At 48.2% G+C, this 24073-nt stretch overlaps 1 protein-coding gene across 1 annotated transcript in view; it reads left to right on the top strand.

The window, feature by feature from the left end:
- Positions 1 to 8052: 8052 nt before the first annotated feature.
- The window catches only part of ASB18 (ankyrin repeat and SOCS box containing 18), a 77465-nt gene continuing 61444 nt past the window's right edge, over positions 8053 to 24073 (top strand). The window contains 2 exon segments of the mRNA XM_052637437.1: positions 8053 to 8222; positions 8224 to 8293. Of these exon segments, the coding sequence (XP_052493397.1) occupies positions 8088 to 8222; positions 8224 to 8293 (205 nt within the window). The 5' untranslated portion in view covers positions 8053 to 8087.

Here is a 24073-nt window from a genome sequence, read left to right as displayed (position 1 = left end):
ATTGGAGGAGGCTCAGCTCAAAGCTTTTCATGAGGTTGCTGTCATGTCAAGACCCAACTAGGCTGATGACTCCACTGCCAGGCCCCGTCAATGACAATTGGCAGCCTCAGAATATCCACCTTCAAGTTCACTCACCTGGGACCCTCCACGATGCTGCGTCATCACATGGAAGCCGACTTCCTCCAGCACAAGCAGTTTGAGAGGGAGAGAAAGAATATCCAGAACAGAAGCTGCGGTCCCTCTGTGACCTAACCTCCATAGTGAAGCCATCCCGTCTGCTGTGCCGTGTCGATCAGGACCAGGTCACCGAGTCCACACTTGAGGGGAGGGGATGACGCAGCGTGTGGAGATCCGAAATGGGTCAGCAGGGCCATCTCCCAAGTTGCCTACTACAGTTGGGTAGATCATGGACCGTGTGTATCCCTGAGGTGAAAGATTTTCAGACCCAGACTAGAGAAGTGCGTGTGTGCTAAGTCGCTTCAGTCATGTCCAGCCCTTTGCAACCCCATGGACTGCAGCCCACCAGGCTCCTCTGTCCATGGGATCCTCCGGGCAAGAATACTGGAGTGGGTAGCCATGTCCTCCTCCAGGGGATCATCCCGACCCAGGGATCGACCTTGGGTATCCTGCACTGCCGGCAGAGTCTTCACCACCTGAGCCACCAGGGAAGCCGCTGTTAGCATATGACCCTCTGGGATGGCTGGTGTGATGCTCCCTTCTGAAACATGGATGAATGAACCTGGAAGGCCTGCAGAATGTAACATGAGATGCTGATATTCTCGGGGCACCCAGCGGGGCTCGGGGCCCTTCCCCAACCTGCGGGAGAGGCAAGACCCACCCCACACCCACCCCCGGGCTCCTCTCCCACTCACTCCGGTGGTGAGCTGGCCCACCCTTCCTCAGTCTTGCCTGCCCTGTGTCTCACAGAGATTCCTCAATTTTGTCACGGCGAGGCACTTCCCCCTTAACATCAGCCGGATACACATCTTCTGCACTTTTCTCCCCTCTCTTTATTTCCAAGGCTATCTAAGGTGGGAGGGCTTCACACCTGAAAGCAGATTACAAACTTCGCCTCTGCACCCTTGAATTGGTTAAGGTCAGACCAGGTACACAGACTGCTTTGCTCCATCAGCTTGATTTGCTCTTTATTTCTTTTTGGCCGCGTCAGCTCTGAAGTTGCAGAGCTCAGGGTCTTCACCGCATCACGCAGGACCTTTCGCTGTGGTGCACAGACTCTCTAGATGTGGCTCATGGGCTCCGGGGCACTCGGGTTCAGCAGTTGCGCCATGTGGGGTTTCAGTTCCTGACCAGGAATTGAACCTGCCACCTTGGCATTGCAAGGCGGATTTTTAACCCCTGGACCACCAGGGAAGTCCCTATCAGATTGATCTTACCTTTTAACCCTCAGAAGTCAAACTTTCCACCTTACAATACTGTGGCTCGATAGGTGATGCCCTGTCTCCCCAACCGACGACAGTGACACCCACAATCAGCTGGATCACTCTTGAAAAGCCATGACCCTGGTGGTCTCAGCTTGGCAAGGTGTCCCTTGATCAGAACACCCTCTAGCCACTCGAGATTATTTCAAAGCACTTGCCGTTCTTTCTCTATCCAGTTCCCACCTACGTCACAGCTGCTCCTGGGTCTTTGCTCGCTAAGTCCTTTGAACGTTCCTGGTCCCTGCCTCAGTCCTTGGTCCTCTTTACTTCCCTCCCATCCCTTCCCCATCTTTTTTCACAAGACTGCATCTCAAAAGAAAGAACAAACTAGAAAAGAAGGAAGAGGAAGAATCTCAGAGAGGGCAGATTTGGGCCCAGCAGGGGTCTGAATGCAAAGAACGGCCACACAGTTCTGAAGAGCACGGTGAACTCTGAGTAAATTCTGTGCATTGTATCAAAGTCACAAAATAAAGAGCACATCCCAAAGATCCATCTGCATCTTAGCTCCGCCGCTTAGCCGTGTGACCCCCAGGAAGTTGCTTCACTGCTCCGTGATGATGAGAGCTCCTGCCTCGCAGGATGGTTGAGAGAAAAGGTGTTCATATGTGTAGCATCTTTAGAAGACTGTCTCATGTACAACAGGACTCTATAAGAAGTACACAGTATATAGGATCTTATATACATATGCTACAGTTTTTAGTACATTCTATACCATATACCACAGTATATAGTATAGTATATACTGCAGTATATAGTGGGTATATTCTATACCACATACTACAGTACTTAGTGGGCTTGCCTGGTAGCTCAGCTGGTAAAGAATCCACCTGCAATGCAGGAGACCCGGTTCAATTCCTGAGTTGGGAAGATCCGCTGGAGAAGGGATAGGCTACCCACTCCAGTATTCTTGGGCTTCCCTTGTGACTCAGCTGGTAAAGAATCTGCCTGCAATGCGGGAGACCTGGGTTCGATTCTATTAACTAGCTGTGTCAATAGAAATAAAAATTAACTATTTCTTGAAAGTTAAGTAGAACTCATCAGAGGAACTATCTGGAACTGAGTTCAGGGGAGAGGCTCAGGTGGTAAAGAATCTGCCTGCAATACAGGAGCCCTGGGTTCAATCCCTGGGTTGGTAAGATTTCCTGGAGAAGGGAAAGGCTACCCACTCCAGTATTCTGGCCTGGAGAATCCCATGGACCAAACAGACAGGGGCTATACAAGCGTCGGACACGGCTGAGCAGCCTTCACTTCACAGCAGATAGTATACTATATTCTTAGCATGTCAAGAAGTGCCTGGCATATACGAGAGGTCAAAAAGTGTTTATTGATGGGGGAATAAATTAGGAATTTGTAATAAACAAATATACTATACATAAAATAGATAAACAACAAGGACCTACTATACAGCATAGGGAACTTAATTCAATATCTTGTAATAACTTAGAATGAAAAAGAATTTGAAAAAGAATAGGTATAGATATTTTGTTGTTATTGCTCAACACTAAGTTGTGTCTAATTGCTTGCAACCCCATGGACTGCAGCACACCAGGCTCCTCTGTCCTTCACTGTCTCCCAGAGTTTGCTCAAACTCATGTTCATTGAGTCAGTGATGCTATCTAACCATCTCATCTTCTGCCACTTTCCCCTTCTGCTTCTGCCCTCAATTTTTCCCAGCATCAGGATCTTTTTCAGTGAGTCGGCTCTTTGCATCAGGTGGTCAAAGCATTGGAGTTTCAGCTTCAGCATCAGTCCTTCCAATGAATACTGAGGGTTGATTTCCTTTAGGATTGACTCGTTTTATCTCCTTGTAGTCCAGGGAACTCTCAAGAGTCTCCTCCAGCACCACAATTTGAAAGCATCAATTCTTTAGCATTCAGCCTTCTTTACGGTCCAGGTCAGCCCCGGGCTGGTGAGTCCACTGGGTTAGACAGTGAGATTTGAGCTGAGAGCACTCAAGGGCTGACCCTCAGGGAACCTGCGTGTGGAAGGAGTTCTCCAGGACCTAAGAGTTTAACAAGGGCCTTTCAAGCTCAAAGGAGCACTCAGTCTCAGAAGTGGACCCATTTCACAGTGGAATTATGCCGCGGCCACTTTGAGTTAACCTGGTTATGCCTGGCGCTTGTTCCTGACCTGAGGTCACGATGGGTCTGCATATACGCGACTGACCATTTTTCTAAACCATGACCCTCCGCTGGCAACCAACTTATTGATTTTCCTCCTAAGCGGGGCTGACTAAATTAGACCCACACTGTTTCCATTTATTCATCGGGCATTGTTGTCTTCCTGCACAATAGTTCAAGACCAGGAGTATTGATAGAGAAAGACTTCCAAGGCTGGTGGTCTCAAAGGCATGCTGATCGTCTCTGCACAGTTCTACCGAGCTCATCAGATGCAAACTGCGTGATGCAAACAATTTTAGATGGCGTTTATGCTCTTCTATGAGGATCTGCGTTATTAGTCTTCGTCTAACCAAACTTGTACACATAACTTGATGTAAGTCACATACAATATATCACTGAAACCCATGAATCATGGTTCTTCAGTTGCTCAGTAATGTTCGACTCTTTGCAACCCCATGGACCGCAGCACACCAGGCTTTCCTATCCTTCATCATCTCCTGGACTTTGCTCAAACTCACATCCATGAAGTTGGTGATGCCATCCAACCATCTCATCCTCTGTCATCCCCTTCTCCTCCCACCTTCAATCTTTCCCAGCATCAGGGTCTTTTCTTGATACTGGGAAAGATCATGAGTCATGGTACCCTCTGATGATTATTTAAACCTCCAAGTGGAACAATGAAGCGACCTTTATCTGATCCAGAGAAAGCCAGGATCTCTCTACCATTGATTGCTTAAATATATTCCTTTCCTTTCAAGGACAGTTGGTGAAGGAGAAAGTCAAATACAAGATTTCCAAGAAGTTCAAGGAGAAATATTGGTACCTGGTCCCTTCCTCTTCAAATGATGGCTTGACCTGTAGGGGACTGAGGCATGGTGGGCAGTTGGGGATCCCATGAACAAATCAAAAAAAGCAAAGACAAAGAAACAGAAGTCAGAAGATTTCACAATGAAATAAAGAAATTCATGTTGCCTTAAATATAATTTGTGTTAGTTACATTTCAGTTCCTAATTTATACATAGCAGGGTTGATAAAGAATTACATTATAACAAAATTAGCCAGAATAATTAGCATAGTATATGTGCTACTGATTAAACACCCAGCAGATAGCTTGATAATTAAGATCAGTGAGTGCCATATTTTGAGGCTTTGTCATCTTATTATCTGCCTAACAAGTGCTTCATCTTTACCTCCCTTCTGATTTGAAGTTTGATAGGAATCTCTAATAATCCTGATTTTATTTCTTTAAGTCACCTTACCCAAAATCCGATCAACTTCCTCTGATCACTACATTTCGTCTCTTTGTATTGACACAAATGAGCTGGTGTTAAGTTTCTTTGCAAATGTCAGGCATCTGATGCTACAAGGCATTTGTGTTTGGAATTTCAGATTTAAAATCTCTTTCAAAACCCATCATTCTTTGGTTGGAGAAAGAACCAGACTCTGCAAGTTAGTCAGATGTCTGCATACAGATTCCCAGAGTTCATTTCTCCTTTCTAGGCAGGGCCCCATTGCCAGAGATTCCAGCAATGTCTCCATCAGGGTCCATCGCAGCCCCTCAAGTGGTCCTGGCCGGCCTCTCTGATGACCCTAACCCGTGATGCCTCTGTTCCTCTACTCGAGGAGTCTGGGGTCGGCTGTTTTCCTTTTAACATTAGCAAGATTTTCTCATAGAAGGCCAGAGTTCAATTACCAAAGAAAGGAAGACTTAGAGAGCAGACTCACATTCTTTGTCCTGTGTCTGCTGCACCTCTTTAAACCAAAACCAGGATGTGTTCCTGATTTTAAAGGCAGAGTGAACACACTACCTACATCAACCAGGAATACTTTCAGCTGCAAGTCACAGAAAACACATGAAGAGTACTTAAGGAATAAAGACAAGAAGTCTGGCAATTGGCAGCCTGAGGCTGGGACAAAGGTTCAGAAATGTCATCAAGGAACCATCTGTCTCGCCCCCTCTTTCTGTTCCACCCACCTGAGTATGTTGAGACTTCATCTCATGTCTGTCCCCTCATGGCTACAACATGGCTGCCACAGCTCCACCCATCATGTCCATGTTCAAGGAGAGAAGAAAGAGAAATGAAAGAAGTGCCAGCCACTACATCCCCTTTCAATCAAGAAGGCAAAAAACTTCCCAGATGCACCAGAGCAGATCCTGCCCGCTCTCACTGGCCACAGCTGTGTTACAAGGGAGGTTAAGAAGCCTGGTAGTTAGCAAAGGAGACTAGGGCAGATATTGCTGACTAAGATCAACATAATTCATGACCAGGGGCCAAGCACATTGTCACAACAAAGAAAACCCAGGCTGTGCTATGTAGGAGGAAGGAGAACAAATATTGGATAGGAAGTCCAGGGCTGGCTCCTCAAATGCAGATGTAGACGTGTCAGGAAAAAGCGTCAGCATATGGAACAGAAACTGCAAAGACATGCAGAGAAGCTGAGTGGAGAAGGATGTTTTATTCAGGTTCTCCAGAGAAACAGAACCAAGAGGGTAGGGGTGTGTGTGTGTGTGTGCATAGTCTTAAAATAAATATACATATGATTTATTTTTTAAGAAATCAACACACATAACCGTAGCAACCAGTGAGTTCAAACCCTGAAGTGTAGGTCAGCAGGCTGGAGGCCCAGGAGGAGCTTCAGGTCTAGTCCAAACGCTACCTGCTAGGAGAATGCCTTCTTGCTTGAGGAGCATCAGTCTTTATTCTTTGAAGGTCTGCAGCTGATTGGATGAAGCCCACTCAGACTATGAAGGCTCATCTGCTTTACTCAAAGTCCACCAACTTAAGCATTACTCTCATCAAAAAACTTCACAGGAACGTCCAGAATATGTTTGACCAAGTATCTAGGGTAGCATGGCCCAGCCAGGTTCACACATAAAATTAACCATCGCATGGGGAGACAGTGAGAAAAGGAAGAGGTGGCAAGACTGAGACAAAAGTTGAAGGGAACTCTATAAAAGCCATATCAATACACACATATGTATCGGGTTGGCCAAAAATTCGTTCAGATTTTTCCGCAAAATTTTATGTATGGGCTTCCCAGGTGGCACAGTGGTAAAGAACCCGCCTGCCAGTGCAGGAGACACAGGAGATGCGGGTTCAATCCCTGGGTTGGGAAGATCCCCTGGAGGAGGAAATGGCAACCCACTCCAGTATTCTTGCCTGGAGAGTCCCACGGACAGAGGAGCCTGGCGGGCTGCAGCCCATGGGGTCAGCAGAGTTGGACACAACTGATCACAACACCAATATATGTATAACTGAATCACTCTGTGTGCACCAGAATCTACCACCACATTATAAACCAACTACGCTTCAATTGTAAAACTATGCTTAATTGTTTAAATTTTAAATATAGGAAACAAACTAGGTGGGGGCAGAGAAGAAATAGCACTGAAGGGCACGAACTTGCAACCAGTGGATAAGTAGGTCCTGGGGCTCCAGCGCACAGGAAAGTGATAATAGACAACACTGCTGTGGATGAACATCAAACTTTCTAAGAGACTCAAAAAACTGAAGGATCTATACCACAAAAAAAGAAAAAAACTTGCCGTTCTGTAACATGATAGAGGTGTCAGCTAACACTATGATGACAATCGTGTCACAATATATAAATGCATCAAATCAACATGACCTACACCTTGAACTTGCACAGTGTTATATATTTCAATTTTTAACGTATCCAAAAACCAACTTTGAAGCTAAATGGCCCAGCCTGGGCCCCTCAAATTATCAGAGCACCCAGGCGCCAGTGGAGCCACTGTGCTTTGTGCCCAGGTTGATGGAGGAGATACAGGAACACTAGAGACAGGTTATGGGGGGAAGCCCCCTACCCCCAAGGAATGCACAGAAACCAACATCAGTGCCTTGCACGTCCACTGGGTGTGGAACTGGATGCTTTAAGCAGAGGTTCGCATCCTTAAGAAGTACAGAGCCTGCCGCTCACACTTAGGATGCTTGTCTGTGTTCACTCACGTGCCGATCTTGTCTTCTAGGGACCGGCCAGCCCATCTCTGAATTTAGAAACCAAAGATGTCCCTGCATTCTCCTCAGTTTCAACTCAGGTCCAATTTATAGTCAACCAGACTCTCTATTTAGATGAAGTGAAGAGGTACAGTGCGGTATTAATAGAACGTTACAAAATGTTCCTTTCAACAGCAGAGATTTTCAGGCCCAATCTTGGGGAAAAGGATCTTAAACATTCAGGACAGTCTCACTTTGACAAAAGAACACGTTGGTCGGCAGGGCCCAGGACAGCCTGACTTCTTACAACCCTATGCTCTCTGCTTCTCCCACTCACAGACGCCTTTACTGGCCCCCTCTGTAGCATCCTAAGGGAGGCCTTGGGGAGATTAATTCCCATCTCCGTGAGGAAGGGAGCAGGGAGGGCTGCTGGCAAGTGGCCAGTCCCCGGGGCTGTAACTGACCACGCTTCTTCTATTTATAGGCTCGCCCACAGCCCTGTCCACACAGCTGCTGACTCTGGACTCAGCTGAGAAGAGCGATTTGGTGAACACACAGGCGAGAGCACAATGTCGGTCTCCGATCGCCTTCCCGATTACCCGGTCAACTCAGATTTCGTAAAGAAATTAAAGTCAGCCCTGGAAGGCAGGGATGAGGCGAGACTGAGGGACTTGATCTGCGCTGACGTTCGGTACGTGGACGCCCGTGATAGAACTGGCTAACGACGACTGGATGAAGGACCCCTCCGCCCAGCTGCCCCCCGGGGTGCTCGCAGGTAACCGCCGCGTACCTGCTGGGTTCCCCACTATGCACACGCGAGGGGTGGGCTTTTGAGTGTGGAGGGCAGATGGTTGAAATGGAGAATGATACATGCCCAGCTCTGCGATTATTATTTATTAGCATACGTACGTGCTGCCTATATTGTGTATACGTATATGTACATAGCATATACCTGTGTTTATGTACAGTATATCATATGTCATAGTATGTATACACATATTTAATATGGAGACTTCCCTGGTAGCTTAGACGGTAAAGCGTCTACCTACAATGTGGGAGACCCAGGTTCAATCCCTGGGTCAGGAAGATCTCCTGGAGAAGGAAATGGCAACCCACTCCAGTATTCTTGCCTGAAGAACGCCATGGACAGAGGAGCCTGGCTGGCTACAGTCCATGGGGTCACAAAGAGTCGGACACAACCGAACGACCTCACTTTCACACAGCCTTCACTAAGTACATACACAGTATTCACATACGTATACTGCTGCTGCTGCTAAGTCGATTCAGTCGTGTCCGACTCTGTGAGACCACAGAGACGGCAGCCCACCTGGGATTCTCCAGGCAAGAACACTGGAGTGGGTTGCCATTTCATTCTCCAGTGTGTGAAAGTGAAAAGTGGAAGTGAAGTCGCTCAGTCATGTCCGACCCTCAGCGACCCCATGGACTGCAGCCTACCATGCTCCTCCGTCCATGGGATTTTCCAGGCTTGAGTACTGGAGTGGGGTGCCATTGCCTTCTCCGGATACATATACTAGGTTGGCCAAAAAGTTCCTTCAAGTTTTTCCATAGCATCCTAGGCAATGCATAATATATGTAGATGCCATGTATATAAATATAGATAGTATGCACATAGTGTGTAGTGTATGCACACCCTAGGGAAGTGAGGTCACTCAGTCGTGGCCAACTCTTTGCCACCCTGTGGACTGTAGCCCACCAGGCTTCTCCGACCATGGGATTCTCCAGGTAAGAGTACTGGAGTGGGTTACCATTTCCTTCTCCAGGGGATCTTCCCAACCCAGGGATCAAACCCGGGTCTCCCGCATTGGAGGCAGATGCTTTAACCTCTGAGCCACCAGGGAAACCCATGTACACCCTATAAGTATACATATATACACAATATATATATTGATATATGCTGTGCATATTTACACATGTGTGTGTTAGCCACTCAGTCGTGTCCAACTCTTTTCAACCCCAAGGACTATAGCCCGCCAGGCTCCTCTGTCCACGGAATTCTCTAGGCAAGAATACTGGAGGCAGTTGCCATTCCCTTCTCCAGCGGATCTTCCCAAACCAGGGTTCAGACCTGGGTCTCTCACGCTGCAGACAAATTCTTAACCTCTGAGCTGCCAGGGAAGCCCTATACATGTGCACACACACACAGTGTACATCTGTGTGTTACACAGACGGTAATTAAGGCAATACCAAAAATTTTTAAGAGAAAACTTAAACTATGGCACCCGCATCCCAACACAGGGCTCCTTTCATTTCTCCGCTCTTTTTCCGAGCTAGCCAGTTTGCACGTGTAAGTTTCCTCGACTTACAGTCATGGGGGGGATATAATTTTGTGCTCTGCTCTGCTGAGTTAATATACCTAAAGTGTTTTCCATGTTGCTACCTGGCCTTCTTAATTTCAATCACCTATTGAGGTGATTAACCACGAAATACTTAAACCGAATTCCTACAAGAAGGGACTGTGCACTTACATTTTTACTACTATCAATAATGCTGTAATTAGTATCTTTATTAGCATTCATATGCTTTTTTTCTTATTCAGGGTTGTGTCCTTAGGATAAATCCTTAGGAGCAGAATTGCTGGGACAAGAATAAATTCTCCAAATTGTTCTCTGAAAGGATTTCTATTCCGTCAGTGAGTGTGTGTGTCACGTCCCACCCTGAACATTACGGGTGATTAATACTCACATTGAAATCTCCAATTTAGTCAGCGTGCCCTGGCCCTTCTCTAATGCCTGCTCACCCGCCCTCTCTTTACTGCTCAGGACCAAGTCTTATCCACAGGGTTTGGGTTTTCTTTGCAGACCTGTTCACATGTGACCTGTCTAGTCAGGTCCTTGGGCAACATCTCCTCATGTCTTCATACCTTTTTTGACACCTTGTGTGTCTCCTTCACATAACATAGATATAATACCATTGTCACACTTGCTGAAAATATTTTCCCTGACCTGAGATTAACTTTTAATTGTACAGGCTGCTTCCCAGCTCTTCAAATATGCCCTCCACAAGCCTCTCTTGACTCCTAAGGGATGTGCAGGCTCCCCTCCCCACACAAGGCAAATTCTTTCCCAACATACATGTGTGAGTACACACACATGTGTACCATCACACACACATGTACCTTCACACACACACACAAACACGTGCTCACTCACGTAGGCAGGTCACCAAAAGGGAACACACTTGGGCCTTTGGTGCTGGCGAGTGGTGATGTAATGTGATGAAGGGCAAGATCAGAGCCTGGCATTTCCGGGCCAGACCGGAGCTTGGCACTTCCGAGGGAGTGGTTATCCCTCTGCTCCTCCCTCCCCCAACCCTCCTCACCCCTCAACCACCTCCACGTTCCCTGTGCTGCCTTTCACTGGGGGTGAAAGCAACCTGCAGAAGGGTTAGGGAGAAACCAGCTCCTGCTTCTTCTTTCTTCAGGGCGAGGGCCCAGCAACCGTGTGCCCAGAGAGCACCCTGCCTCTGTTCAGACCTTAGCTCTGCCTGGATGGGCCGGGTCCTCACCGAGAATGTACATGGTACAGGCATCAACCCAGGAGCCTGCACGGGGGTGCGGAGGGGACTCTGAACTCCTCCCCTGCGCCTCCCCCAGGAGTGCTGAGCTCTAGGTTCTGCACTTGCCCTTCTGAGCCAGCCTGCCCACTGCCTGGTCCTGCGGTGACTTGGTGAATCTCATCCTCCTGGCCCCACGCTCTCTGACCCCTTATTTGGTGCAGCTAAGGCCAGGCGCTGTGAGGAGCAGAGAGGGCAGAGCATTTGCTCCAGGGACTCATCCCTCCCAGACGACCCCTGTGATCTGGCTTCAACGTTGGGCTGAAGGCTCAGATCCCGGGTGTCAGCTTCCCTGCTTGCCCCTTGAGACACAGGGAGTGGGGCTTCTCCGGTGCCTCTGGAGACCCCATCGCTTCCCTGAGCCCTGCGTGCCTACGAGATGCCCTGAATCCCCGCCACCTGCTTTCTGCTGGGATTCTGGCTGGAGCGAGTACCTGCTCCTCTTTCACAAACCTATCCCAGTGGGTTAGGGCTTTGTATATTTGAAGTCCCTGTGTTAAAATATCATTTCTTATTCTTACAACAGCTCTGTGTGTGTGTGTGTGTATGTGTGTGTGTGTGTGTTAGTTGCTCAGTTGTGTTCAACTCTTTGTGACCCCATGGACCCCACCAGGCTCCTCTGTCCATAGAATTCTCCAGGCAAGAACACTGCAGTGGGTAGCCATTCCCTTCTCCAGGGGCTCTTCCCAACCCAAGAATCGAACCCAGGTCTCCTACCTTACAGGCAGATTCTTTTTGCCGCCTGCGTTACCAGGGAAGCCCAACAGCAACCTTGGTTCATTCTTTCTTTATTCACTTTTTTCTGGGGTGCGCTGGGTCTTCACTGCTGACCACTGGGTGTCTCCCATTTCAGCGCACAGGCTTCTCACCGTGGTGGCGCCTGTGGTTGTGGAGGGCGGGCTGTCGGGAGTTGCTCTAGGGCGGCTCTGGAGCCACGGGCTTCTTTGCCCCTTGGCCTCCCGTCATTCTCTTGGAATCTCCCCTGACCAGGGATCGAACCTGTGTCCCCTGTACTGGCAGGCAGATTCGTAACCACTAGACCACCAGGGAAGTCCATTCTGTTCTTTTGATTCATTTATTAAATAGCATAACTGTTTTCACAACAGGACACGGTCAGTGCTGCACGTTAATATCAATTACAGGTAACATCGTACTATTTTAAATAGCTAAATCTCTCAGTATTAATAACATGTTTTTATTAATCCAAGATAAAAATCCAGCCTCTCCAACAAAAAGTAAAATATCGTTTATTTTCACATTGCTGATTTCCTGCGCCATCTTTATTGTCCCCACCTTTTTACTGCACACTTGAAACCAATGAAATCTGTGTGAAGGGGGCCTGTTCCATCCCACGATGAACCTTTAGGTTCTAAATCACATCTGTATATACTTCTCCCTGCCCAACGGCGCAATTCAAAAGGGCAGGGACAGGTCAGTGCTGCTGACAAGCTGTCAGGACCTGGGCTTGCTCCAGGTTGTTTTCCTTTCAGGATGCTGGTAACTAAATGATTAAGCGCATGGCCTTAGGGCACATCCTGTTACCAGTGATTTTATTGCAGGGGAAGCAGTAAACCTGGGCTTGAACCTGGGGTGGAGATGCATGAGGCGGCTGCCGCTCCAGCTAACATGTGAGAGCGGGATTTGAAGGAAACGTGACAGGCCAGGAAACAAGATCTAGTTAGGAGGTGATGGAAGGAGGGTGCCCAGGGAAGAGATGGCAGGGTCTAAATCCAGACAGTGGGCTAGATGAGTGAGAGACGGAGGTAAGTGACAATGCTGAGAAACACTGGGAAGGGCTTCGGGGAGAGGAGAGGACAGGGACACCAAGCCAGACAGAAATCAGAGGGATCTGGGACTGTGACGAGGTCTGAGCTTTTGCTGTGAGCCCAGGAGAATGAGGGGAGACTAGAAACAAGAATAACTCACAGGATGGGCCCCCAAGAGTGCAGAGCCCAGCCAGTGTCATCAGAGGTAGCCTGTCAGGCACCTCAAGAAGCCCTGGAGTGAAACGCTCCAGCGGGAAACTTGGGTTCAGCCACCAATGAGCTGTGTGGCCTCAGAGAAGTCACGTTCCCTCTCTGACTCAGTGCCTTTACTTGTAATTAGTGTGTGAGGTTTGATTAGTGCTTCCCAAGCAGAGGACCCTGAGCAAAACTCCGTGGAGGAGCGCACCTGGGATGCGGTCCCTGGAGACCCACGCTGTCAGCGGATGCTAGGGGGCAGGGTAGAGGCTTTCGTGGTTTCACCACCAGCAGGGGGGTGGGGGTGGGAGTCGGCAGGTTTGAGGGAGGGATTGGAGGTTTGCAGACACTCTTTGGGAAATATGGCTTGGATCACTGTTGAGGCCCCATCCCGCTCCACGCTTCTCTCAAGCCATGATCCCCAAATCTCACTGTCTCAGTCTAAAATGGAATGAGGCTGCCTTTTTCCAGAGTGTGGGAGTAAACGGACTCTTTCCCGGGGGAGGGGTAATTGTGAGTCCTCGGGCAACACACCCCAGAGGAACAAGAGCCGTCTGCATTCAGACATACACTACACGTGGGGGCTTTAGAATGTGTGGTGAGTGGTCAGAACTTGGGGCGACACCTTGAAATACCTCGCACATTGGGAATGGATACAGGAAAGAATTTCAGTTCTCCCAAGGAGGAAGGTGAAGATGAAGGGATGATGCACAAGAAGACAGGCAGGGACCCAGCAAGGGGCGGGCTCTGAAGAGGTCCCCAGACCAAGAGACACAGGGCCGAAGATCAGGCTGAACGGCATTTCAGGGAAAGCAGAGGCTCTATCGTCCATCCCAAGGGCAGCCCTGGTTGAAAGAACTCCGAGTACTGTTTACAGGACAATAATTTGCAGCAGTAAGATAAGTAGCCATTCTTTCTGCTTGTCAACATAAATATCCAGGGACCATGTTTTGCTCAGTGAGATCCCCATGCTCATGTGTGAGCTTATTACTCTTGCAAAATAGAGCAGAAAAAATAATCATTATTTATTTCTGCAGATCCGTGTCAGCATCCCAGTAAAAGCATAGGGAAAAGAGGAAACAGCCGGGAAAATGGCGGGAATGACGTGTTCTGGAGAACCCTTCAGGTGTACATGGGGCCCCTTACGGGGGCAGAGGGCAAAGGAACTTCAAAATTCAGCCTCGGCAGATAACAGGGCCAAGTGCCGAACGTACCTGCCCTGCCTGGCCATGGGGCAGAATCGGGGTCCTCAGTCAGGTTTTCCCTTAAAGATGCAACCCACCTGTGCCCTTGGGAAGCCGCCTGCTGTCCTGCAAGATGTACCCAGGATGCTCTGTAGGGTGCTGGGAAGTGCGTGGAGGTCTCTAGCGGGCATTCAACCCCAGTCAGACCCAGACTGGCCCCCCGTGAGGAACCAAGGAGGCTGTCCTGGAGCTGGGCAGTGTGTGTGTGTGTGTGTGTGTGTGTGTGTGTGTGTGTGAGATGAGGGGAACAAGTCTGAGCTCCAGTTCATCCACAATCTGCTCCCTCATCTTTCCCACCTACCCCCTCCCAACAAAAACCTCCCCACCAGGACAAAACCCAGGCTCACTTAGATCACCCCTTCTTCTAGATCCCTTAGAAGGCCACTTCCCCAGAAAGCCCACCCTGCTCACCCAACACACAGACCCTCCTCCTCCCGCCACAAGAGTGCAAAGCCCTCAGTCTCCATCTGTTACTGAAATACAAAACCTTGCTGAGCTAATCTTTATACCCACTGAATGTTTCATTCTCAAATATGACCTCCTTGAGATCAAGACCTTTGCCTGGTATCCAGAGCCTGGCAGAAGGCCTTAGCCCTGTGTGTGCTCAGTCATTCAGTTGTGTCCAGCTCTTTGAGACCCCACGGACTGCAGCCCGCCAGGCTCCTCTGTCCATGGGATTCTCCAGGCAAGAATACTGGAGTGGGTTGCCATTTCCTTCTCCAGGGTATCTTCCTGACCCAGGGATCGAACTTGCGTCTCCTGCAACTTCTGCATTGGCAGGCAGATTCTTTACCACTGAGCTATCTGGGAAACCTATGAAAGTGAAAGTGAAATCGTTCAGTCATGTCCGACTCTTTGCGACCCCATGGACTGTAGCCCACCGGGCTCCTCCGTCCATGGGATTCTTCAGGCAAGAATACTGGAGCGGGTTGCCATTTCCTTCTCCAGGGGATCTTCCCCACCCAGGGATTGAACCCAGGTCTCCCACGTTGCAGGCAGACACTTTAACCTCTGAGCCGCCAGGGAGACCTATAGAAAGGGTCAAACTCTGGTGACCTGCCTGCATGGGCAGGCCAAACTCCTTAGTTAACATCTACCCAGGTGGACACAGTCTGCGTTTCCACAGACACGATCAGAGTGAGTCTTTCAGCAAATAAATATTTGATTCTACTTTCTGCTAAAGCCAAGTCTGTGCTGTTCAGTATTAGCAATAATGGAATTATTCGACCTCACCTCTTTGCAACACCTATCAGCTCAGTGACTTGAGAGAACACAGCAAGGGAGAAAGGATGGCAGGGGAGGGGTGGAGAGACCCTGCTTGCCCCCCAAATGCATCAACTGTACAATTTGGTAACTGGCGTAATCAAACTACTTAAGAAACAACTGATTACTAATTGCTATTATTAAGGATGTCAGCATTTCATGATTTTGCTGCTGATATATTATATACAAGTCAAGATGCTACTTGAATTCTTGATTGAAATAGAAAAACTAGAGGCATTATGTTGTGTTTGGGGTAATGGTATTTAAGCATCTGGAGGCAAGTTAAAGAAATACTAATTGGGTTTTTATTAAGAGAGCTCACGCCGCCGCACATATAGGTGCAGAATGAGTGCGGGTGAACGTGGGATGGACAAGGGCCCAGTGGAGTCTGCTGTGGAATCCGACTGTTCCTTCAGTCAGCGCAATGTGTAGCGTGCATTGCGGTCAGGGCTACACCCACCTCCTTCTGCATGGAGGGGAAGGTCCCCCACGGAAAGCTCAACAGTTGAATGTGAGTTAAGTAAGCACAACTCCCACCTTGGAGGACTCACATTTGAACGAATGACAAGTGCGTGTGCCTCGACGGTGTAATGGCCACAAGAGACTTGCAGCGACGAGACCTGGGTTCAAGCCTGGCTCTCCCGCTCTCTGTGTGGTCCTTAACCTGTATGGGCTGTTCTTCCATCTGAATCTAATTTCCTCATTTAAATCTATTGGACTGTTGGGAATTCCCATGCAGTCCAGTGGTTAGGACTCAGCGCTTTCACTGCTGAGGCCCAGGATTCAATTTCTGGTCAAGGAATTAATCCCGCAAACCACACAGTACAGCCAAAAAGAAAAAGAAAAAAATAATGGGATTAGTGGGGTCGTCTCTCCAGGGTGCTTCCAAATGGGACGAACTGGAGCTCTAAGACCAACATGTGGTGCTTTCGGAGATGGACAAAAACCCCGTCGCCTTCATGGGTGTGTAGAACAGGCTCCAGTTTCACAGGAACCATCGGCTCCAGGTCAGATGGATAGGGAAGGTGTCTCCTGGTGAGAGGTGGGTTTATCAGCTTGACTCACCAAAGAGCAGCAGCCTTGCCCAGAGACAGCCTTGTTCTGATAATTAGGAGAAAAAGTCTGCAGACCAGAGCCTGTCCATGCTATAACGAGCCCCAAGTGGAGACAATGACGGAGGAATTGAGTGCAGTGAGGATTCTAGTTGGTCTGTGATTCCCAAGGACTGCTGTCTTTCCCACTTTCCCAGCAGAGGAAAATGAGGCTCAGAGAGGTTGAGTTCCACGTCTCAGGTCCCACAGCTGCAGGAGGGGGAAACCCAGAGCTCTTCCCGCTACCCTGTCATGCCTATGATTGTCCTATGGCTGCATTTACAGACCGGACACCAGGGTTCTCGTGTGTTCCCTTACTGGGCAACAGTCAGTTAGGAGCAGCACACAAGCCAGGTATGTTCCCTGACTTACAGTCGAGGGCTCTTGACACAGACCCACCCCAAGACATGTAGCTGGAAGATCCATGGAAAACGTCCCCGTGGAGGCTGTGACAGCTCTGAGAATTTACATCACACACGAGCGTGCAGACACGACATCAAGAGCATGGAGTCCATCACTTCAAATAATTCAGAGTATTAAGAAACACTCTTCAAATAGTATTAAGAAATACTCTACAAATAATAAGAGTATTAAGAAAAAAAACCCTGGGTGAATGAGAGGGGTGTCTCGGCTGCAGAATAAAGACACAAATGGGCAGCAGGAGGTCAGTGATGGCGGCGAAGGATGGGGAGACACGGTCTCTGCTGTCTTGGCTGCAGCCCTGATCAGAGCGTGTGGGGGCAGGGAGACCCTGCTCGAAGCAAAATGAAATTAAACCTTTCTAAGTACTTATAAATCAGCACCTAATGACACTATCCCACCACCAGCCGGAGCATTGCTCTTATTACTTTGATTCACAAGCCAGGAAAAGATCCGGAATTATGCACAAATTATTGTCCCATCTTCTTAATTAACGCTGATTGCAAAATTCTTGCTAAAGTCCTTGCTAACAGACTCAATTATGCGCTGCCTGAATTGATTCACCCAGATCAAGTGGAATTTATTAGAAATACACTTTCCTACAATAACATCAGATTATCTTTGAATATAGTTAAATTATTTAGGAATAAAATAGTTCCAGCAGCAGCCCTTGCTTTAGCTTCAGAAAAATATCTCCCACCACCTAGAATGAAGATATTCCTTTGCTTTCCACCAGACACACACCCTAAGCTCTCTTTTTTCCCAGAAGCAGGTTGAATCACTGTGATGAGATGAGATGTATGCCTTCGAGCTAATGGTCCAGCTTCAAAGCATATGGGCAGGAAGAAAAATCCTGCAGGGTCACGTCTCAGCTTCCCCCAGTATGAACCTTCACTGCCTGTGGAACACGGTGAAATTGCAATTAGACTAAATCAGGATATTTTCAGAATCAAAATTGAGAAACAGGCTAATAAAGACATAATGTATGCTGATGACACACTTCTATTAGCATCATTCCCCAGCACACTGGAGGGTTCGAAAGAACAAAAAGAAAGGAAGATAAGAGGGAAGGTGCTTTTCTGCCTTTCCAGGAGGGCAGTGATTCCTGCATTGGTACACCCTGTTCAAGATAAATATTCCAAAGAAACCAATTGGAAATAGCAAATGCATTACCTATAGCCTGGTACCAAGTACTAAGCCCAGCAGCTGGGCATTGTACAGAGTACAATAAATATTAATTGACAAAACAACATATGGAAGACAGCAAAAATCTGCTGGACTGTCCCTTGAAAGATGCTTGTGTATCTGATGGGCTCTGATGGGAAGGAAGGCACCGAGACAGAGGGAGCGGAGTGAGCAGACGTGGAGCGCACAGCCCAGCTCACACAGGGAAGTGGGGCCTGGCTGGAAACAAGGAGTCGGAGGGGAGGGATGACTATCTGGGCGAGCAAGTTGGGGTTGTATCGTGCGAGGCCACAAATTCAAGACATAGGCGTTTACATGTATTCGGCAAGCATGAGGAGCCGTTCAGCAATGGAATGAGATCATCTAATCTGAAAAAGTGAACTCTTGCATAGGCGGGAAGGATAGAGGTGGAGAAACTGGTGCCCTGAGAGCAGCTGCAGACGCCCACTTCCCTCCTCCTTTACCAACAGAGTCCCTGTGGCAACATAAGGGGCCCGGCTGGAGAAGGACAACACCTCTCCTCCCTTGAAGCCGGGGGGCCTCATTCTCATCAATAAAGGACCACGCAGAAGACCGAAGATGACAGAAGACAGAGTCAGCGAGTCTGAAACAGATTAAAAGAAAGTGTCCAGTCTGAAGATCAGAAAGGGAAACGATTGAAAATAAAATGAACAGGGGCTGCGGGAAAACACAGATCTGACATGTTCGAGCAGAATCCAAGACAGAGACGAGAAAGAGAATGGAGCAGAAAAAGGATTTAAAGAAACAATTGCCAAACATCTCCCAAGTTGGATGAAAGATATAGATTTACAGATTCAAGAAGGTTAGCAAGGGCTTCCCTGGCGGCGCAGTGGTAAAGACCCCTGCCTGCCAATGCAAGAGACACCAGCTCCAGCTCTGACCCGGGAAGATCCCACACACTGCGGAGCAACTAACTCCACGCGCCACACCTATTGAGCCTGTGCTTAGAGCCAGCGAACCGCAACCACTGGGCCCACGTGTTGTAGCTACTGAAGCCCTTGTGTCCTAGAGCCTGTGCTCCGCGACAAGAGGAGCCGCCTCAATGAGAAGCCCTCAGCTCAGCTCAGTTCAGTCGCTCAGCCGTGTCCGACTCGTGCGACCCCGTGGACTACAGCACGCCAGGCCCCCTGTCCATCACCACCTCCTGGAGTTTACTCAAACTCATGTCCATTGAGTCGGTGATGCCATCCAACCATCTCATCCTCTGTCGTCCCCTTCTCCTCCTGCCCTCAACCTTTCCCAGCATCAGGGTCTTTTCAAATGAGTCAGCTCTCTGCATCAGGTGGCCAAAGTATTAAGAGTTTCAGCTTTAGCATCAGTCCTTCCAATGAACATCCAGGACTGAAGACTCTCAAGAGTCTTCTCCAGCACCACAGTTCAAAAGCATCAATTCTTCGGCCCTCAGCCTTCTTTATAGTCCAACTCTCACATCCATACGTGACTACTGGAAAAACAATAGCCTTGACTAGACGGACCTTTGTTGACAAAGTAATGTGTCTGCTTTTTAATATGCTGTCTAGGTTGGTCATAACTTTTCTTCCAAGGAGCAAGCGTCTTTGAATTTCATGGCTGAAGTCACCATCTGCATGAGTTAGGAGAAGCCCTCACAAAGCAACAAAGAGTAGCCCCCAGTCACCACAACTAGAGAGAAGCCCATAGAGCAGTGAAGACCCAGCACAGCCAAAAATAAATAAATAAGTGATTTTTTTAAATAAAGAAGTTTAGCAAACCCAAAGCAGGATAGACATAAAAGAAAGAGACAGGTATGTGCCTGGTCCCCAGATGCTCTGCTGACTGTTGTTGAGTCAAATTTGCCATTAGAATTAAGAGCACATTTCACTGAGGTGAAGAGTAGAAAAGGTATGCAGAGAAAAAGATGCAATAACTTTCCTATTTGAGGTGCATGTGACTCTCCTGCCTGTAAGCCCTCAATCGTTCCTTACTGCATACAACAAAGGCTTGCAAACTGCTACCTGTTTTTATAAATAAAGTTTTATTAGAACATGGCCCTGCCTGTTAATTTACATATTGTTCGTGGTGGCTCTCATGCCACAATGGCAGAGCTGAGTAGTTGCCACAGAGACCATAAGATACACAAAACCTAAAATATTTATTATCTGACACTTTACAAAAAAGGCCCAGCAACCCCTGTCCAACAATGAACAGTCCCAATTTTATAGCCTGTGTCCGAGGGCTTAAAATATGCGCTGTGAACTAACCCACCCCACCATCTCTCCCAGCATCTCTTCACCCACCCTGTACTCCAGTGACTGGTCAATAAAGGTGCTACTCACAGCCCACTGAGGGTAGAGGGTGCTCCATAAAGGGTTTGCTGTGAAAATTGTCAGTAAACATTTAGAAACGTCAACAGCAACTTGACAATTAACATAACACCCACATGTGTGATTACTGGACTTGGAATTCTGCCTTTTCTCCATTTTGGGTTTTTTTTTTTGTAATTAATTTTAATTGTATTCTGAAAAAGCATCACTCTATGACAAATTGGGACCAAAAAAAACCATCCTTGGACTTCCCTGGTGGTCCGGTGGTTAAAATTCCAATCTCCAGGGTGGGAGTTTGAGCATCTCTGGTCAGGGAAGATCCTGTATGCCACATGGCCAAAAAATTTAAAAATAATAAAATAAATTTGTACATCCCTAGTCCCTCAGCTGAGGTGGTTGAGAAACTATGGTCTGCACCAGCCTCAGTGACACCCCCCCCAACCCCGCTCACCCCTCCTGGCCTTGGGACAGGCTGTCTCTGCTCCCCCGTCTTCATCTGCTCTGATGACACACCCACCCATCCTTCCAGGTGGCCCAGTTCACAGCCAGTTTCTGTGGCCTTGCAGGGTGTTTGCTGGGCATCCACAGCTGTGAGGGGAGGGGAGAGGGCAGGGTGGGCAGAGGGGAGTTTGGCCTGTGACCCAGGACCCCCCATGTATCGGCCAGACCCCAGGGGAGTGCTAGAGGTGACCCATGTCGTGGTTTCCCCACATGAAGTCACCACAGCAGCACCTGTCTCCCAGCTCTCTCGGTCTCTAGATCTGCCCCACTGGGGGCTGTCCCTTCTGGAAGGAGGTGGTTCTCTCCCCAGACGGAGCTCACAGTGGGGAAACAAGTCCTGCCAAACAGCAGCATCTGAGCAGCACACCTCTGTGTCCACCAAGGTCTAAGCCCTCGACCCTGATCCCGACCTGCTGCCGGTGGCTTGCTTTCTCCCAGGTCTCCTCTCTGCCTGCCTGGTCCCCTAAGCGCCCCCGCTCCAGACTGCACCCTGGGCCCCACCAACACAGCGTTGAGGCCGAGGATGCTTGCCTCTTGTTCAGCCCAGGACCAGGTCTCCCAGCACAGAGCCATCTTTTCCTTCAATTCCTCTGTGCTTTGCTCAGATGCCACCTTCAGAAAAAGCCTGTCCCACCCCTACTTTCTGTCATTCTCATAACTTCCCTGATCATTCTCGTCTTCACACCTGGACTCCTACCATCAGTGATCTCATTCCACTTGCCAGCTAACGGCTGTCTAGTCTTTCTCTCTCTTGCTAAGTGCTCAGTCATGTCTGACTCTTTGCAACCCCATGAATTGCAGCACACCAGGCCTCCCTGTCCATCACCAACTCCCGGAGTTCACTCAAACCCATGCCCATCGAGTCGGTGATGCCATCCAGCCATCTCATCCTCTGTCATCCTCTTTTCCTCCTGCCCCAATCCCTTCCAGCATCAGAGTCTTTTCCAATGAGTCAACTCTTCGCATAAGGTGGCCAAAGTGTTGGAGCTTCAGCTTTAGCATCATTCCTTCCAAAGAAATCCCAGGGTTGATCTTCTTTAGGATGGACTGGTTGGATCTCCTTGCAGTCCAAGGGACTCTCAAGAGTCTTCTCCAACACCACACTTCAAAAGCAGCAATTCTTCGGTGCTCAGCTTTCTTCACAGTCCAACTCTCACATCCATACATGACTACTGGAAAAACCATAGCCTTGACTAGACGGACCTTTGTTGGCAAAGTAATGTCTCTGCTTTTGAATATGCTATCTACATTGGTCATAACTTTCCTTCCAAGGAGTAAGCGTCTTTAAATAGCTGCAATCACCATCTGCAGTGATTTTGGAGCCCAAAAAAATAAAGTCTGACACTGTTTCTACTGTTTCCCCATCTATTTCCCATGAAGTGATGGGACCAGATGCCATGATATTAGTTTTCTGAATGTTGAGCTTTAAGCCAACTTTTTCACTCTCCTCTTTCACTCTCATCAAGAGGCTTTTTAGCTCCTCTTCACTTTCTGCCATAAGGGTGGTGTCATCTGCATATCTGAGGTTATTGATATTTCTCCCGGCAATCTTGATTCCAGCTTGTGCTTCTTCCAGCCCAGAGTTTCTCATGATGTACTCTGCATATAAGTTAAATAAGCAAGGTGACAGTATACAGCCTTGACATATTCCTTTTCCTATTTGGAACAAGTCTGTTGTTCCATGTCCAGTTCTAACGGTTGCTTCCTGATCTGCATATAGGTTTCTCAAGAGGCAAGTCTGGTGTAATCCTCTTTAAAAGCAAGGATTTCTACTCTAAATCTCTGTAGGCCTCTGGTACCTGAAAAATGGCCCTTACATGTACACTCAATATAGAATATTTCCAAATGGTGTAGAAATTCACCCTTCTACCTGCAAACTCTGAAATATCAGTTTCACTAAACTCTTCCAAAACTTAATTTAAAAAAAAAAACATTCAGGAGAATTTCCTGGTGGGCCGTTGATTAAGAATCCACCTTCCAATGCAGGGGACTCAGGTTCGATCCCTAGTTGGGGAACTAAGATCTCACACACTGCAGGCAGCTAAGCCCACGCACCGCAACTACTGAGCCAGCATGCTCTGCAGCAAGCTCTCCGAAACAAGAGAAGCCTGACTCCGCAACTAAAGAAGCCCCTTTGGGCCACAACTAGAGAAGGCCCATGTGCCACAACAAAGACCCAGCACAGCCAAAAATTTCAAAAAATTAAAAAACCTTTCACAACTGGATAGATGAAAAAGATCTCTTTTTCTAACTTGCATTTCACATTGGTAAAATTGGATGTTGTGTATATGTTTAGCGGTCATTTCTATTCCTTATCATGCCTTTTATTTTTCTGTTGGAAATTCAAAGTTCTCTCTTCTTTTATTTTTGCAAACAGAAAAATAAGGTCAATGAACTTTCAATCCATCAGACAACACTGGGCTGGCTTTGCTCTGTGCAGGGTTGCAAAACAACCAAGAGACCACCGGGCGCACCCCCCTCCTCAACTGCAGGAACAGTAAGCTCCTCATTTCTAGGAGGGATGTAAAGGATGATGAGGTATAACCATCAGAGCAAGCCAACTTCAGGAGAGAAGCATTTTGCTCCCTGTGTGAGATTCATAAAAAACAATCAGTCTGAACAGGCAATTTGTCTCAAGAGGCAGGATCTGCAATTTTATCATGTAATTAAATCCCCATGACAGTTGTAAAGAAACACCACCACCTTTATCAGGGAGAGCTTCAATGGGCTGCTCTCCTGCATGGTTCCCCAGAGTCTGTAAACGTCCTTCCAGGGCTGTTTACCCGTGGTTGTGCCCGCAAAGGATCAGGCTACTCTGTCTCCCCCTCAGCCACCGTGGGTGGCAGTGCTCAAGGGCACCTTCGCTTCTGAGCATCCAGAAGAACCCTCCTGGACTCTGGATGAGAGCAGCTCTTGACCTTTGGATGAGACGGCATTCGTGATGAGAAGTGGCGGTGCGGCTTGGCAGGGTCTGCCCCGAGCTGGGTCATGCTCTTCGGAAATAAGTTAGCAAG

Source organism: Budorcas taxicolor, chromosome 3 (assembly GCF_023091745.1).
Source record: "Budorcas taxicolor isolate Tak-1 chromosome 3, Takin1.1, whole genome shotgun sequence".
Classification (NCBI taxonomy): domain Eukaryota; kingdom Metazoa; phylum Chordata; class Mammalia; order Artiodactyla; family Bovidae; genus Budorcas; species Budorcas taxicolor.
Note: the sequence above shows the minus strand (reverse complement) of the source record. Positions and strands in the feature narration are given on the sequence as shown.